Source organism: Suricata suricatta, chromosome 5 (assembly GCF_006229205.1).
Source record: "Suricata suricatta isolate VVHF042 chromosome 5, meerkat_22Aug2017_6uvM2_HiC, whole genome shotgun sequence".
In the NCBI taxonomy this organism is placed as follows: domain Eukaryota; kingdom Metazoa; phylum Chordata; class Mammalia; order Carnivora; family Herpestidae; genus Suricata; species Suricata suricatta.
The window spans coordinates 7,966,031-7,980,753 of NC_043704.1; the positions used below are offsets into that span (position 1 = coordinate 7,966,031).

The 14,723-nt window shown below is 41.3% G+C and overlaps 1 protein-coding gene across 1 annotated transcript; it reads right to left on the bottom strand.

Moving 5' to 3' along the window:
* Positions 1–4,131: 4,131 nt before the first annotated feature.
* LOC115291466 (zinc finger protein OZF-like) lies at positions 4,132–8,737 on the bottom strand. The gene is made up of 4 exons (XM_029938940.1): positions 8,669–8,737; positions 8,097–8,179; positions 5,332–5,484; positions 4,132–5,169 (listed from the first exon to the last, which is right to left on the bottom strand). The coding sequence occupies exons 1-4, from the start codon at positions 8,700–8,702 to the stop codon at positions 4,198–4,200; spliced, it is 1,242 nt and encodes a 413-aa protein (XP_029794800.1). The 5' UTR covers positions 8,703–8,737; the 3' UTR covers positions 4,132–4,197.
* Positions 8,738–14,723: the final 5,986 nt, after the last annotated feature.

Below are 14,723 nucleotides of genomic sequence, written 5' to 3' on the forward strand. Positions count from 1 at the left end.
TGCTGATGCATAGGAGCACATGTACCCCAATGTTCATAGCAGCAATGTCAACAATAGCCAAAACATGGAAGGAGCCTAAATGTCCATCACCTGACGAATGGATCAAGAAGATGTGGTATATATTCACGATGGAGTACTACATGGCAATGAGAGGGAATGACATATGGCCCTTCGTAGGAAAGTGGATGGACCTTGAGGGGGTCATGCTGAGTGAAGTAAGCCAGGCAGAGAAGGACAGAAACCATATGTTTGCACTCATAGGTCTAGCAGGAAAACAAGAGAGACCTAATGGAGAACCAGGGGAGCGGAGGAGGGAGAGACAGTTGGGGAGAGAGAGGGATGCAAAACTTGAGAGACTATTGAATGCTGAGAATGAATTGAGGGTTGAGGGGGAAGGGGGAGGGGGGAAAGGAGGTGGTGGTGATGGTGGATGGCACTTAAGGGGAAGAGTACTGGGTGTTGTATGGAAAACAATTTGACAATAAAATATGGAGGAAAAAATACATCAAATCTTATTATATTAAATATTCAAAAAAAACTATGACATAAGACTGACCTAATGACAATCAGCCCACAATCATATTAACTGTAGAGGCTTTCATTCGATTTGTTGAAACTTAGTGTGGGCAATCGCAGGCATGGCTGTCAAAGAACTTACCACAGGTAAAAAGCTGTTGCTAGACTTTAATGAAATATTTGCTGTTAGCAGCATTTGCTATATTACTTAATACCTAGTGGAAACAGGGATTTTATATATAAATTGTATTCAATAATACACATGCACACATATCATTATTGCTGTTCATATATAATACACATGCATGCAAATACACATGTAATAATTATATTGCATATAAGTTCCTGAATGTTACATCTACATGTACACACGTAACACATGTATACACTCACATATACAAATAATACACATATGCCCCTATTAGTATATATACCTGCACATATAATAAAAAACAAGTAGATAATTAAAATTAAAAAAATTAGTATAAAGTTTTTAAGTGGGTATTTTTCAGGTTGTTAAATCTTTCAGATAATTCACAAATTAAAAACGAAAGCCACAAAAAGACATGTTTTCCTGACCCTTCAATACTAAATTTTGCATCCCAAATATGACAAATACTTGACTAGCACTTTATACTTTTAGCGAATTATATAAGTGTTCCATGGCACTTAAACTCCTGAACACCCTCATAGGAAGGATTTTTCCTAATTTTAAAAAATGAATTCTATAGTTTCATCTAAGTTCTGAAAATACTGTTTTATACCCATAAACATAGAACCTGGTCTTTGCCCTTTTATTAGTAACATTATGACTTTCCAATGCCCATCACCTTTAAAAATACACTTAGGTTTACAAAAGATCAGATGGCCTTTGCCCACCAACGTGGTTTACCACAACCAGGTCAACCACATCGCCATGGGGTATTGTGGTGGCAAATTCTGGGCCAGCCACCAGATTCATACAATAAAGTTTAATTAATAAATCAGGTTTCCTAAGCCTGATTCCTAATACTAAAAAGATGAACCAATGTTTATAATATATGATAATGAAAAGACATTAATTATTGCCATTAATTATTACCTAGAAGTTTAATGTTGATACAAGTAAATGAATACTCAAAACATCATTTCACCATGTCCAATGGGAGATAGGACTCAACATTTTTTGAGAGATGGAATTTTGTGATTTATATATAACAGAAACAACACTTAAAATTATTCCTTAAATGATTAAGAATTATACTTTCATATACTATAAGTAACATGCATGTATATATGTGAATATATATATTATACATACTAGTTTAGACTGGAAGCTGCCATTTACTATTGACATTTTGAGGATTTTATTCACATCAATTTATTGGGAAGTTTAGATTCTTGTTTAGTGGAGTATGATAGTGTCATGGTTAATTTTATGTGTCAATTCAACAGGGCCCAAGAGTGCTAAGATATTTGGTCAAACATTATTGTGGGTGTTGTTGAGGGTGGTTTTGAGTAAGCTTAACACTTAGACTGAGTAAAGACTGGTAGACTAAAGCAGCTTGCCCTCCTTAGTGAGGGTGGACCTCATCCAATCAGTTGATGGCCAAGTCCTCCCTTAGGGAGGAGGGAATTCTTCCTGATGATCTTCAGACAGGGACATTGACTTTTTTCCTCCGTTTAGATTCAAACCGAAATGCTGACTCTTCCTGGGTCTCGAAGCTGCCACCTTCATACTCGAACTATGGCATTTAGCTCATGCCTCCCAGACTAGAGCGGACCCATCAGTGCTCTTGGATCTCTAGCTGGCTCTGAGACCTACTGGCTCTGTGATTATGTGAACTTATTCCTTATAATTAACGGGGCTGGAGTTCAGCTCCAGCAGGTCCAGGGTTCCCTGAAGGATGGAAGGTGTTGGTGAAAAGGAAGGATGAGAGAAACACAAGATTCTTTCTGATCAACAGGCAGGCTTCTCTGCATTGACTGAGACTCAGCTTTATTTATGGTCAAATGTATGGGGAATAGCACATAAGTGGCATTTGCCTTAGACAGTGATTTCTGATGATAAAATTCTTTGATAGGTCACAATTTACCAGGACATAGATTTGTAGAAGATTCATGCATAATCTTTATCAATAGTGATTGATGTAAGGGATTTAATGCTAATCATATGGGCAGGAAGGTATCCTTAGCATTCAAATAGAAGACAATGTTTCCAGCATAGCAAAGGCAAAAGTTAGTTCTTTGTGAGCGGGGGTCAATAGCCTGTTTACTTGAGAAGCATAAGGAAAACAGGATTCTCAGGAAATGCAACGGTTGCTTCCATAATCGCAAAAGAAGTTTCTATAATAAGTTCCTCCACAAGGTGCAATCAGCATGTACCAGGGCCAGAATAAGGGGACACGTCACACCAGATACCAATAAACAAGGGGTTTGTGGTGGGGGTGTTGGTGCTCAGGTAAAAACAACTGAGTGGGTCATCACCTGATGGAAGGAGACCTTGCAAACCTGCTGTAACCTCAGAAGGAGGATTCTCAACTTGTGAGTCAGAATAGCTCCCGACAACAAATCCATGTAATCTTTTGAGGCATAATAGCATGTACACTGAGTTTAACTTTGTATTATTCATTATTATCAGTATTTTGATATATTTCTGAATAGAGACTGATGTACTATTTCCCAAGGTGAATTCGGTGACAATTATTTTTCTAAATATGTCTTCAAAGTTATCTTCTTTCATGCACTGTCTGGTGTACATTTGATATGAAAGCCGTGTCATTCATGATGTCATGATGTAGGACTTAAATCTCATGTGTTTTTTCAAGTATTGATGAAGGATCAAACTCTACATGTACACACTGCAATTTTCTCTTCTCTTTCTCTCTTTCTATACAGTAAGATAGCTATGGAATTGAGCAAGTTGTGAGTTCCAGCTATAGGTGGGACACATTCTTTACTTTGTAATGTTTCTCTCTCCTGCGATCCTGAGTAGGGTTGAGCAGTTATACAAATTTAACTACATTCTTTAAATTTTAGGTTTTTTCTCCAGGATGAATTCTGTGATGTAGAATGAAGCTTCAACTCTAATTAACATGCTCTCCAAATTCTGTATATTTGCAACATCTTCCCTAATATTCCTTCTCTGATCAGGAGTCAGGGTGTAGCAGCTCTTAGAAGTCTTGCCACATGCTGTCGTATTCAGTGGTTATTCCCCAGAATCAAGTTTCCAATGTGAAGCAAGGGCTGAACAGTCCACAAAACTTTTCTCACATTCTTCAAATTAGAAGTGTTGCTCTAGGATGAATTCTGTGATACTGAGTAAAGGCTGAAAAGTGATTAAAGACCTTACTGTATGTTTTACCTTGGAAAGTTTTCATCTAGTATGAATTCTGTGATGTCAAGTAAAGTGTAAAGGTCATGTAAAGATCTAGCCATACTCTAACATTTGTAGAGTTTAGATCTAGTATGAATTCTGTGATGTTGAATAAGGTGAGCGTTGGATAAAGGCCTTGGCACGTTACTCACATTAGTAACATTTCTCTCCAGAATGTATTCTTTTATGTCCAACAAAGTGTGCGTGCTTGGTAAAGGTCTTGCCACATTTATTACATTGGTAGAGGGGTTCTCTCTAGTATGTATTTGGTGATGTTTGGTAAGGCTTGAGTGGTGAGTAAAGGATTTGCCACATTCTTTACATTGCTAAGGTTTCTCTCCAGTATGGATTTGGGGATGTTCATTAAGCTGTGAGGACTGGGTAAATAACTTTCCACATTCTTTGAATTGGTAAGGTTTCTCTCCAGTAGGGATTTTGTGATGTTTGATAAGGCCTGATTGACGAGTAAAGGACTTACCACATTCGTTATATTGATAAGGTTTTTCTCCAGTATGGATTCTGTGATGTTTGGTGAGGGTTGAGTGTTGACTAAAGGATTTGCCACATTCTTTGCATTGGTAAGGTTTTTCTCCAGTATGGATTTTGTGATGTGTGTTAAGGTGTGACTGCTGAGTAAAGGCCTTGCCACATTCGTTACATTGAAAAGGTTTTTCTCCAGTATGGATTCGGTGATGTTCAATAAGGGCTGAAGTACGCCTAAAGGCTTTTCCACAGTCTTCACACTGGTAAGGTTTCTCTCCAGTATGAATTTGGTGATGTTTGGTAAGGGTTGAATGTTGACTAAAGGATTTTCCACATTCTTTGCATTGGTAAGGTTTTTCTCCAGTATGGATTTTGTGATGTGTGTAAAGGTGTGACTGCTGAGTAAAGGCCTTGCCACATTCATTACATTGATAAGGTTTTTCTCCAGTATGGATTCGGTGATGTTCAATAAGGGCTGAAGTACTCTTAAAGGCTTTTCCACAGTCTTCACATTGGTAAGGTTTCTCTCCAGTATGGATTCGATGATGTTTGGTAAGGGTTGAGTGCTGACTAAAGGATTTGCCACATTCTTTGCATTGGTAGGGTTTTTCTCCAGTATGGATTTTGTGATGTGTGTTAAGGTGTGACTGCTGAGTAAAGGCCTTGCCACATTCATTACATTGAAAAGGTTTTTCTCCAGTATGGATTCGGTGATGTTCAATAAGGGCTGAAGTACGCCTAAAGGCTTTTTCACAGTCTTCACATTGGTAAGGTTTCTCTCCAGTATGGATTCTGTGATGTCTGTTAAGGCCTGACTGGTGAGTAAAGGCCTTGCCACATTCCATACATTGGTATGGTTTCTCACCATTATGGGTTCGGTAATGATTGGTAAGAGGTGAGTGTTGGGGAAAGGCGTTCCCACATGTTTTATGTGTGTAAGGTTTCTCTCTTGTACGGATTAGTCTATGTACATTTACTGATGAGGCATCATTAAAGGTTTTACCATCTTCTTCACATTCGTAAGCTTTCTCTGCAGTGTGCACTCGCTGATGTTGAATTAGTGCTGAGTGCCTGTTGAAGGCTTTGCCACACTCCTTACAAAGGTAACCTTTCTGTCCGGCATGGATTGTCTTATTGATATGTAGTCTTGATGACTGACTAAGTATGTTCCCAGGTTCATTGCATGTGTACGGGCTTTTCCCCACATGAATCCTCTTCTGATCACCAGCACTGGAGGCCTGGTTAAGTATTTCCCCACATGCGTCATATTTAGAGAGATTCACTCCTAAATGTACACTCTTACGTGTAATGAGGGTGGCACTTTGATCAGAGACCTCCCCACATGGATGCCAGTCACCACCGTAGTCTGGAATAGGAGTCCCCAGGTGTGCTTGACGCCCCTCACTGTCCCCATCCTTGTTCCGGTCTCTCATTAAGTGTCCATCCTCAAGGGCACTACCTTTACACCCATCCACTGACACTCTTTGGATGGAAGTTCCTGTAAACGTCTCTGAAAGGAGGCTGTCAGTTTCATTTGGAAATACAGCTGAAAGGTAAAAATGAAAGTAAAGGCATTCCACTTGCTACTGTCTGATGCTTAGAATTAGAATTTGTCATACACAAAACTGAAATCAGAAAAAGTCACCTTCAGGGAAAAGGAATCTCTACTTTTTCTTTTTCTTAAAATACTTATCTTTTTTAATGTTTATTTATTTTTGAGAGATGGAGAGAGAGCATCAGAGAGGAAGGGTAGAAAGAGAGAGGTAAACACAGAATCTGAGGCATGCTCCACTCTCTGTGCTGTCTGCACAGAACCTGATGGGGGACATGAAACCACAAACGATGAGATCATGACCTAAGGTAAAGTGATACTTGACTGACTGAGCCAGCCAGGAGCCCCAAATCATTAGTTTTTTCCACATCACTCAGATTGTATGTTAACGTAATCCCCATATTTTTAAATAATGTTATTGTTGGCATATTTTGCAACATTGATGTTATTTGTATGTTTAGAAATGAAAGGCTTTGGGGGGTGTAAGTGGCTCAGCGAGGGTTGCACTTCTGACTCTTGGTTTCAGCTTACGTCTTCATCTCAACCTTTGTGAGCTCCAGCCCACAACACCATCTGCACTGAGAGTGTGGAGCCTACCTGGAATTGTCTCCTGTCTCTCTGCCCCTCCTCCATTCTCTCTCTCTCCATCTCTCAATGTAAATTGGAAAAAGAAAACCTCAAAAGAAATGAACGTTGCTTGCTTGATTCTGAAAATTGAGTTATACCCTTAAATTCTGTGTAATAGTGTCTTTTAAGTGCTAAATACATAGGAGCTTTCATTAGAGATTTCTGGGGTTGATACTGATGAATATACATTGCAATTTTCCTCGCATGAAAACAAGCTAATAAATCAAAATAGGCCCTCTTTCATGGTTACACACTGAGATTTTAGTCTTAGAGCTATAGAGGTGGGTAGGTGGCTCAGTAGGTGAAGCATCGGACTTGGGCTCATGCCGCGATCTCAGAGTCTAGGAGTTGGAGCCTTGGGGAGGTCTCTGTGCTGACAGCTCAGAGCCAGGAGCCTGCTTCAAATTTGGTGTGTCCCTCATTTCAGTCCTCAATGCCTGCTCTATCTTTCAAAAATAAACATTACAAATGATATTTAAGTTTTTGGTACAATGAATCGTTATGTATTCTCATATACAACTACTCAGACCGTGCAAACATATATGACAAAGTTACAGGAACTTCCTATCATACATGACAAAATTATAAAATGATTCAATGATTAAGAAAAAATGAATAGAGATTTTATTATAAGCTGCAAGTTTTGAATTCTAAATGTTCTATCTTCTTTGTGACTAATTTGGTAGAAATTCTAGGAAAATACGAAGAGATTTAAATTATTTTATGATGAGGAATGGAACATATAGAGTGGAAATTTTGTATTTTAGTTAATACCATCAAAAATGAACTTTTCTGAATTTTGTAAATTTACTTTAATTAATTTTGAGAGAGAGACCATGTAGGGGAGGAGCAGAGAGAGGGAGACAGGATTCCAAGGTTGCTCTGTGCTGTCATCACTGAGGCCTGTGTGGGACTCAGACTCACTGACTGTGAGATCATGATGTCAGCTGAAGTCAGATCCTTCAGCAACTGATCCACACATGCGCCCCCAAAATGGAAAGTTGGAAGTGAAAGAAAGAGTTAGATTTTCTCATTTTAGGGAGGTGCTTTCTCAACTGATGAACCTGGTGGGCCTGAATTTTGTATGATTAGGATTCCAGCCTCCATACATTGGAAAACATTAAGCAGAATTTAGATGGGCTTTGTCCCCAGTGTTCCTGGGATTTCTGCACCAAATCCCAATATGCCTACTGCTATCCTTATGGACTTCTCACTCAAGTCAAACACTCAGAAATGACGAGTATAGACTTCCTCAGAAGCACAGAGAATACCCCAAGCCCTCAAAGCAATGGAGAGCCAATGATATTATCGAGGCCCTCACTGTGGACGTGAAGGACCTTTAAGTGGAACTGAGGGAGAATCCTTAGAGATGTGTGAGGGTGTAATGTATTGGAACGCAGATGTGCCACTGTGAAACGTATTGACATAAAACTAGGTTTTCCAAACTGATTTCCATTCCCGAGTGGGTGCTCTAATCACATTGTACGGTCTTTCTTCATCCTTCACATTTGGACCTCAGCTTTGTCATTGCCTCATTCATTCCCACTTACCTGGGTATGAGGCTACTGTCTCCTTTCTCTTCACATCCCATAGCTCCCTCTTTTGTTCCAAAAAGATGACCAGGTCTGGCTTTGACACAACAAGACCTGTTTGTTAGAACAAAAGAATAGAGTATTGCTGGAGATTCTACCTTTCAACTCAGTGTTGGACTCAGTAGAGAAAAGAGGACATTTTGGAATTCTGGAAAATCATGCCCAAATGCTGTTGCCCAACAGCTCCTTTGGAACACACAGGATGGATTTCCAAGTTTCACATCCTGATCTCCACTTCTGAGTCTTCCCACTACCAACATGAGTAGAAATTCATATTGAAGACAGAAATATCATTTTATGCCACTCAATACTTAGAAAGGCCATCCATCTATGAAATGATGATGTGACTCTAAGGAAGGGAAATCTCACCTGAAAGGAAACATCATGAAGACTTTCCTCTACATCTGCCAACCCCTCCTTCTTTCTTTTCTGTAGGGATTTGAATCTCAGACATGCAAGAGAAAGCTTCTAAGAGACAGTCTCCACAGGAAGGAACAAAACCTTTGAGTGGGGCTTGGGAAATCTAGAGGGAGTTAGCCTCACCCAAGAAGACGAGGTGTCCGTAGGTCTCTAACATCACATCTCTGTACAGTTCCCACTGACTGTGGTTCAGGGATCCCCACTCCTCCTGAGAGAATTCGACGGCCACATCCCTGAAGGTCAGCAGTCTCTGCAACAAACAGCACAGTTACCAACTGGACACAGCAGGAGGTCCTAATGGTACCTAAGATGCAGGAGGGAGATCATGTCACCAGCTGGACCCTGCGACCTGATCCGCACTGCTTACCTGCATGTGCCCACAGGCCTCAGTCCCTCATTTACTTAGCCTCTTATTTACACCTCCCTTTTACTGCAAGATAAACACCTGTGAGCTCAGTTTACTGTGGTGAAATACATAAGGTAATGACTGCCCTGGGGAAGAGCTGACTTGGCTCAATTAGGGCTTAGCCCCTGAGTCACATCTATGGAGATGAACATCAGAGTAAAGCATGGAGTGAACACAGTTACTTTTCAAAAATGTTTATTTCTTGAAAGGGAGAGCACGAGTATGGGTGGTGCAGAGAGAAGAATTCCAACCAGGCTCCACGCTCAGGCTCTATGCTCAGGAAGGAGCTTGACTTGTGGCTTGATCTCAAGACTGTGAGATCCTCACTTGAGCCTAAATCCAGAGATGGAAGCTTCAGAGACTGAGCCACCCAGGAGCGCCCTTGACCTCATTTTAAGACTTAGATCACGCCCCAAGTTGGAGCACAACTGACATTTACGATGTAACACACAGAAAATGTGTAGAACTGTGTTCTTAAGGCTCAAGAGCAATTGTATCCCTAGCCTTCCTTTTCTAAATATCCACCCTAACCCTAAATACATGGAAACCATTCTGGGGCACCTCAATGGCTCAGTCTTCTGCCTCTTGGTTTCAGCTCAGGTCATGATCTCACAGTTTGTGAGTTCGAACCCACATCAGTTCTGATGGTGCAGGGACTGCCTGAGATTCTCCCTGTGCCTCTCTCTCGGCCCCTCCTCCACCCTTTCTGTCTCTCAAATAAAGTTAAGATATTTTAAAAAAAGGAAACCATTCCCCTTTCCTTGTGAGTCTCTAGTTTTGAAGTTATACCTTATGATCTCCTTATTTCTTGCTAATAAATTTTCCTTTGTCTGACATCCCTGCCTGGTAGAATTTTTATGATTCATCAAGGACTAAACTCCTGTTCCTTCAGTTACATTAGGAGTACTGGGCTTGGCTTAGCTGAATTTCTTACTTTCTGCAGTAAGACGATGGGGGACACAGTATTATGCTCTAATATGTTCTTTAACTTTGAGGTATAAACCGAAATAAGTATTGGTTTATTCAAGAGAATTTGTAAAATAAAGGCATCAACACAGGCATACACACTTTATTTTTTTTTTTTATGAAAGAGAGAGAGTGCGGAAGCAGGAAATGGACGGGGAGAGAGGGAGACACAGAATCCTAAGCAGGCTCCAGACTCTGAGCTGTCAGCACAGAGCCTGAGGCGGGGCTTGAACCCACATACCTGAGGTCATGACCTGAGCCAAAGGCAGACCCTTAACTGACTGAGCCAGTCAGGCACCCCCTAGACATACACACTTTTGCATTCTGCCTTTACATCAATGGCACAGGTGGTGTCTATTTGTAAAAAAATTTTGTGACTATTTAGTTTTGAAAGACAGTACATGTGTCTATTGTATTAAACTATTTTTGCAATTGTCTCTTTATTTTTGAAGGAGAGAGAGAGCAGACTATGATCAGGGAAGGAGCAGAGAGAAAGACACAGAATCCAAAGCAGGCTTCAGGATCTGAGATGTCAACACAGAGCCCAACACAGCGCTCAAACTCATAAACTGAGAGATCATGTCCTGAGCTGAACTTGGAAGCAGAACTGAGTGGGTCATGTGGTGTCTCTTTTTTAATGGAAAGTTTTGATGAGTTACAGATATACTTAGCATATTCTAACATGAATCAGAATTCACAGCAGTGCAATGGGCATCTTATTCAAATGCAGATTCTGTTCAGGAGTTCTGGGAAAAGTCCCTGTCCACATTTCTAAGAAGGCAGTAGTCTTTGAGTGAAGGGATACATATTTCAATAACAAAGAGGAAGAATTCAATGACAAGAACACTTGGGGGACTTGGAATTGACTGGGATCATAGGGATTACAAGTTCTACTAGACTAGCAAGAAAGGCAACAAGGTTTAAAAGCTATTCCTGGTTAGTAGAGAGCATGTAACAGTTTCTCATAAAATCATGAAAAACAACTTATAATAATCTAAGAGAACACATGATTCTTCTATTTTTCGTGAATCTTTTGTCAAGCATCCGGTTCACAGTACAGATCAGATTTTAACTCAGGTAAACTGACCTTCAGTCAGTTCCTGTAAAAGGACACACAGGCTAATGCACCCAACAGACCCTAAATCAATGTTCATACCTGTGTCAAACCTGAGAATGATGGTCAGAAGGCGTGCACACAAAACCAATCTACCTTTACACCTTCCATGCTCACATCCATACCGTTTGCAAGTAGTTATATAAGATTAGAAGTGATAGAATAGAAAATTATCAGGGTGACTAAAAACAGACTTTTTTGGATTTTTTTTTACTTTTTATTTATTTTTGATACAGAGAGAGACAGAACATGAAAGGGGAAGGGGCAGAGAGAGAAGGAGACACAGAACCTAAAGCAGGCTCCAGGCTCTGAGCCAGCTGTCAGCACAGAGCCTGACGTGGGGCTTGAAGCCACAAACGTGAGATCTGACCTGAGCTGAAGTCAGAGCCTTAACCAACTGAGCCATCAAGGCGCCCCTAAAAACCAGTTTTAATGAGCGCGGTGCCTGGGTCAGACACGTAACCATCTTAACCAACTAAGTCACCTGACATCTAAAGCCTTTTGAAAAATGTTTATTTATTTTGAGAAAGAAAGATTGCTCACACAGAAAAGGGAGAAAAGAGAGAGAGAATCCCAAGAGCCCTCCTCAGGTTCCCATGAAGCCTGACATTGAGCTCTCTATTATGAACCTCGAGATCATGATCTGCAATGAATTGAGTGAAGACACAAGTAACTGAGCTACTCAGGCGCCCCTCATTCAAACGGGTGCCTGTTTCAATCATCATTTGTGCTTTCTGATACTTCAGGAATTTAAGGTGCCCAAACTTGTTACTTAAGTGATTCGTCACTTTCTAAAAACACAAGAAGGTACAAACAAGAGTATGTCCGTGTCATAAATACAAAGAAAATAAAATCCTATGGGAAGAGGGACAGACTGACTCAGAACCTCTACTCCCAAAGGTCATTACAACTACTACACGGAAGTGAGAACCTTCACTGCCCCACGAAAAGTGACCTCAGATGGGCCAGGAATAAATAAATGCTCAAGAAAGTATTCTTGAGGCCTTTTGGGTGAGCGAGGCTGACCTTATTAAAGCACAGGGACAGGATCTGTGTAGAATGAGCGGCAGTGTGATTGTGAGGAGCCAGTGATCATATACTTTAAGCTATGGGTAGACATAAAAGTTTCCCAAGGGATGTTCATAGGAAAAGAAAACTCAGTGGATCCTGAGAGTCTGGCTATGGTCAAGTGAAGCTAGCTTTTTGCCTCTCAAAAAGCCTTAACCTTAAAGCAGCTGTACATTCCTTGAGCAATATCCTCCTCTGCCAGTCTCCAGTATTTCCCAGTGGGTTGCAAGTTGTAAGAAATTTGAATTTTATCTACATTTCTTGTGCCTTTGTTCTCCTCACCAGAAATGGCCACACCAGGGTGCCTGGGTGCTCAGTCAGTTAACCATCTGACTCTTGATTTCAGCTCAAGTCAAGGTCTTATGGTTTTGTGAGTTTAGCCCAGAATTCAGGCTTTGCCCTGACCCCGTGGAGCCTGCTTGGAATTCATACACTCTGTCTGCAACTCCACTGCGCCTAGTCTGTCTCTCTCAAAAGAAATAAACTTTAAAAAAACTAGAGGGAAAGAGAAGCAGGGAGAATCAAGACTCCAGTTTAAATATGATGGTGTTTGGAAATCACTCAGGGAAACTTCCTAAAATCATTTCACCTGATTAGAAGGAAAATATGAACATTACAGGGGAGAAATATGGCAGAGAGCATAAAGCCCCGTAAAATAAGGTAATAACAGATAACAAGAAACAAATTGATCGCAGTGCCTCAGGCACACCTCCAAACACAGGATCACCCGTGCGTTCTGGGGACCCCGAAGTAGTAATCAGAATATAAACAACTTTAAGGATACAGTGAATTTATACACCCTTCCATCACATAGGTTTCCATGCCTTATAGTATCTAGAATATTTTCAAGTATCCTTTCCACATTCTAAGGAGCAGGAACATTCTAGGGTATTCTGTGCCTCATAGCCATCGTATGTATTTGTGCATTTTCGTAATCCTATTCTCCCAGAGCAGTGAAAGCGTTGATTTCAGACCCAAACGGGAACGGTTCTCCTTGAGTGCAACCCCAGGACCAGATTCCATCAGCCACAGGAAACTGGGATGCAACACCCTCCCGTCTGAACCTGTCATGAAGGGACTATTTTCAATAGGTGCAGGAATTTAATTCAAAGTGACAAGTGTTGTTGCCCAATGGATGCCAGGTTGGAGAAAGGAAGAGAAGTCTCTTGGGTACAAGAAGGAGTTTTCTAAACATCTAACTTTGAGTATCATTTCTGAGAAGCTTAAAAATTAGGTGAAAGCATAAAGCAGAACCATCAGAACCAAAAAAAAAATTTTTTTTTTTTTTAATTTCTCTTGTAGCCGTATTCTCACACTGAGGCTTTTCTTTCCAGGAAACAACTTTATTCCTCCTGGCACCTCTCAGCTGCGTTAGACCCAAAGATCTGAGCCCTGAACACCACTTGGCATAGTTTTTTATATATGCTGTGCTCCCAGATATGGTCACACACAAACATGCAGTGCAGCCACGTGGTCTCTTATTACAAGGTCAAGACGGATGTTGTCAGGTACTCATGGAGCCAGGTTGTCTGGAACGTTTTTATTGTTTCATTCTTTAGGCAGGACACAAAGAGAAAGAGAGAAAGAGGGAGGGAGAAAGAAATAAATGCAAACTGAGGGAGAAAAACAGAGGAAGAGAATGAGAATCTTCACTAGGCTCCAAGTGCAGCAGGAATCCCGACTCAAGGCTGGATCACGGGTCCCTGGGATCACGGCCTGAACTCAAATGGAGAGTCTGATGCTCAACTCTCAGAGACACACAGGTCCCCACAATTTCTAGATGTGTGAAATTTTCAGAGAAAAAGACAACTGGGCCTTGAGTCAGGGGCACAAGGCTTACCTGAGAACTGGCCATTTCTTCTTTCATCTTCTCCTCTATGTTTCTTTCTCAGAAGTCTTTGTGGAGAAATCCCAGCTCAAGTAGGAGAAATTTGTCTGAAAAGCCAGCAAAGCAGTCTCTTCACAGGTAAAATGCTGGCCTGCAGACAGGACTTTCAAATGCAGAGAAGGTACAACTTCCCAGTCCTTCCTGTCAGGAACAATTGAGAAACTATGAGCTCCTATTGAAGACCCATCTCTGAGATTGCCTGCTCTGCTTTGGGCGGGGGGGGGGGGGGGGGGGGGGGGGGGGGGGGGGGGGGGGGGGGGGGGGGGGGGGGGGGGGGGGGGGGGGGACATCCCTGTTGAGAGCCACCTTGGACTCAGGGTTGAATGAAAATTCCTGGTGAGGGTAAGGCAAGTGTGCAAGTGTCTTGTCGCCAGGCAGCGACGACTATTTACCCTCCTGGAACTATCATTTCTCCTTGGGCACCAACCCTCAGACTGCTTTGCTGATTAGTGTCATGAGCGGCCTGTCCCCCTGCCCTGTCCCTGGGGTGTGATTCAGGGAAAAGTTGTGCAAAATCGATACACCCTAATGTGACTACAGCAAGCCACCTAAAATTTTCCTCCTTGCTGAGTAGTTAACTGAGAAGTGAGTTTTTTGTACTCCTGGATGTGGTTGCAAGTCACTATTGTGATAAATGTCAAAAATGTATCATTCGTCTTGGGACAGTAAGAGCAGATATTGTGTCTCCTGAGGATCCTGTTTTTCTGGGTACCTTCTCATAGAGCTATAAACAGCC

Bases quoted from the DNA above. Each gene is read 5' to 3' on its own strand.
- LOC115291466 (XM_029938940.1), bottom strand. From the start codon at position 8,702: ATGTTAGAGACCTACGGACACCTCGTCTTCTTGG. The intron at 5,485-8,096 runs GCCTCATACCCA...CATATCAATAAG, and splicing joins TGAAGAGAAAGGAGACAGTA to ACAATCCATGCCGGACAGAA. The intron at 5,170-5,331 runs GTAAATGTACAT...TTTACTCACCAG, and splicing joins CCTTTAATGATGCCTCATCA to TCAGGCCTTAACAGACATCA.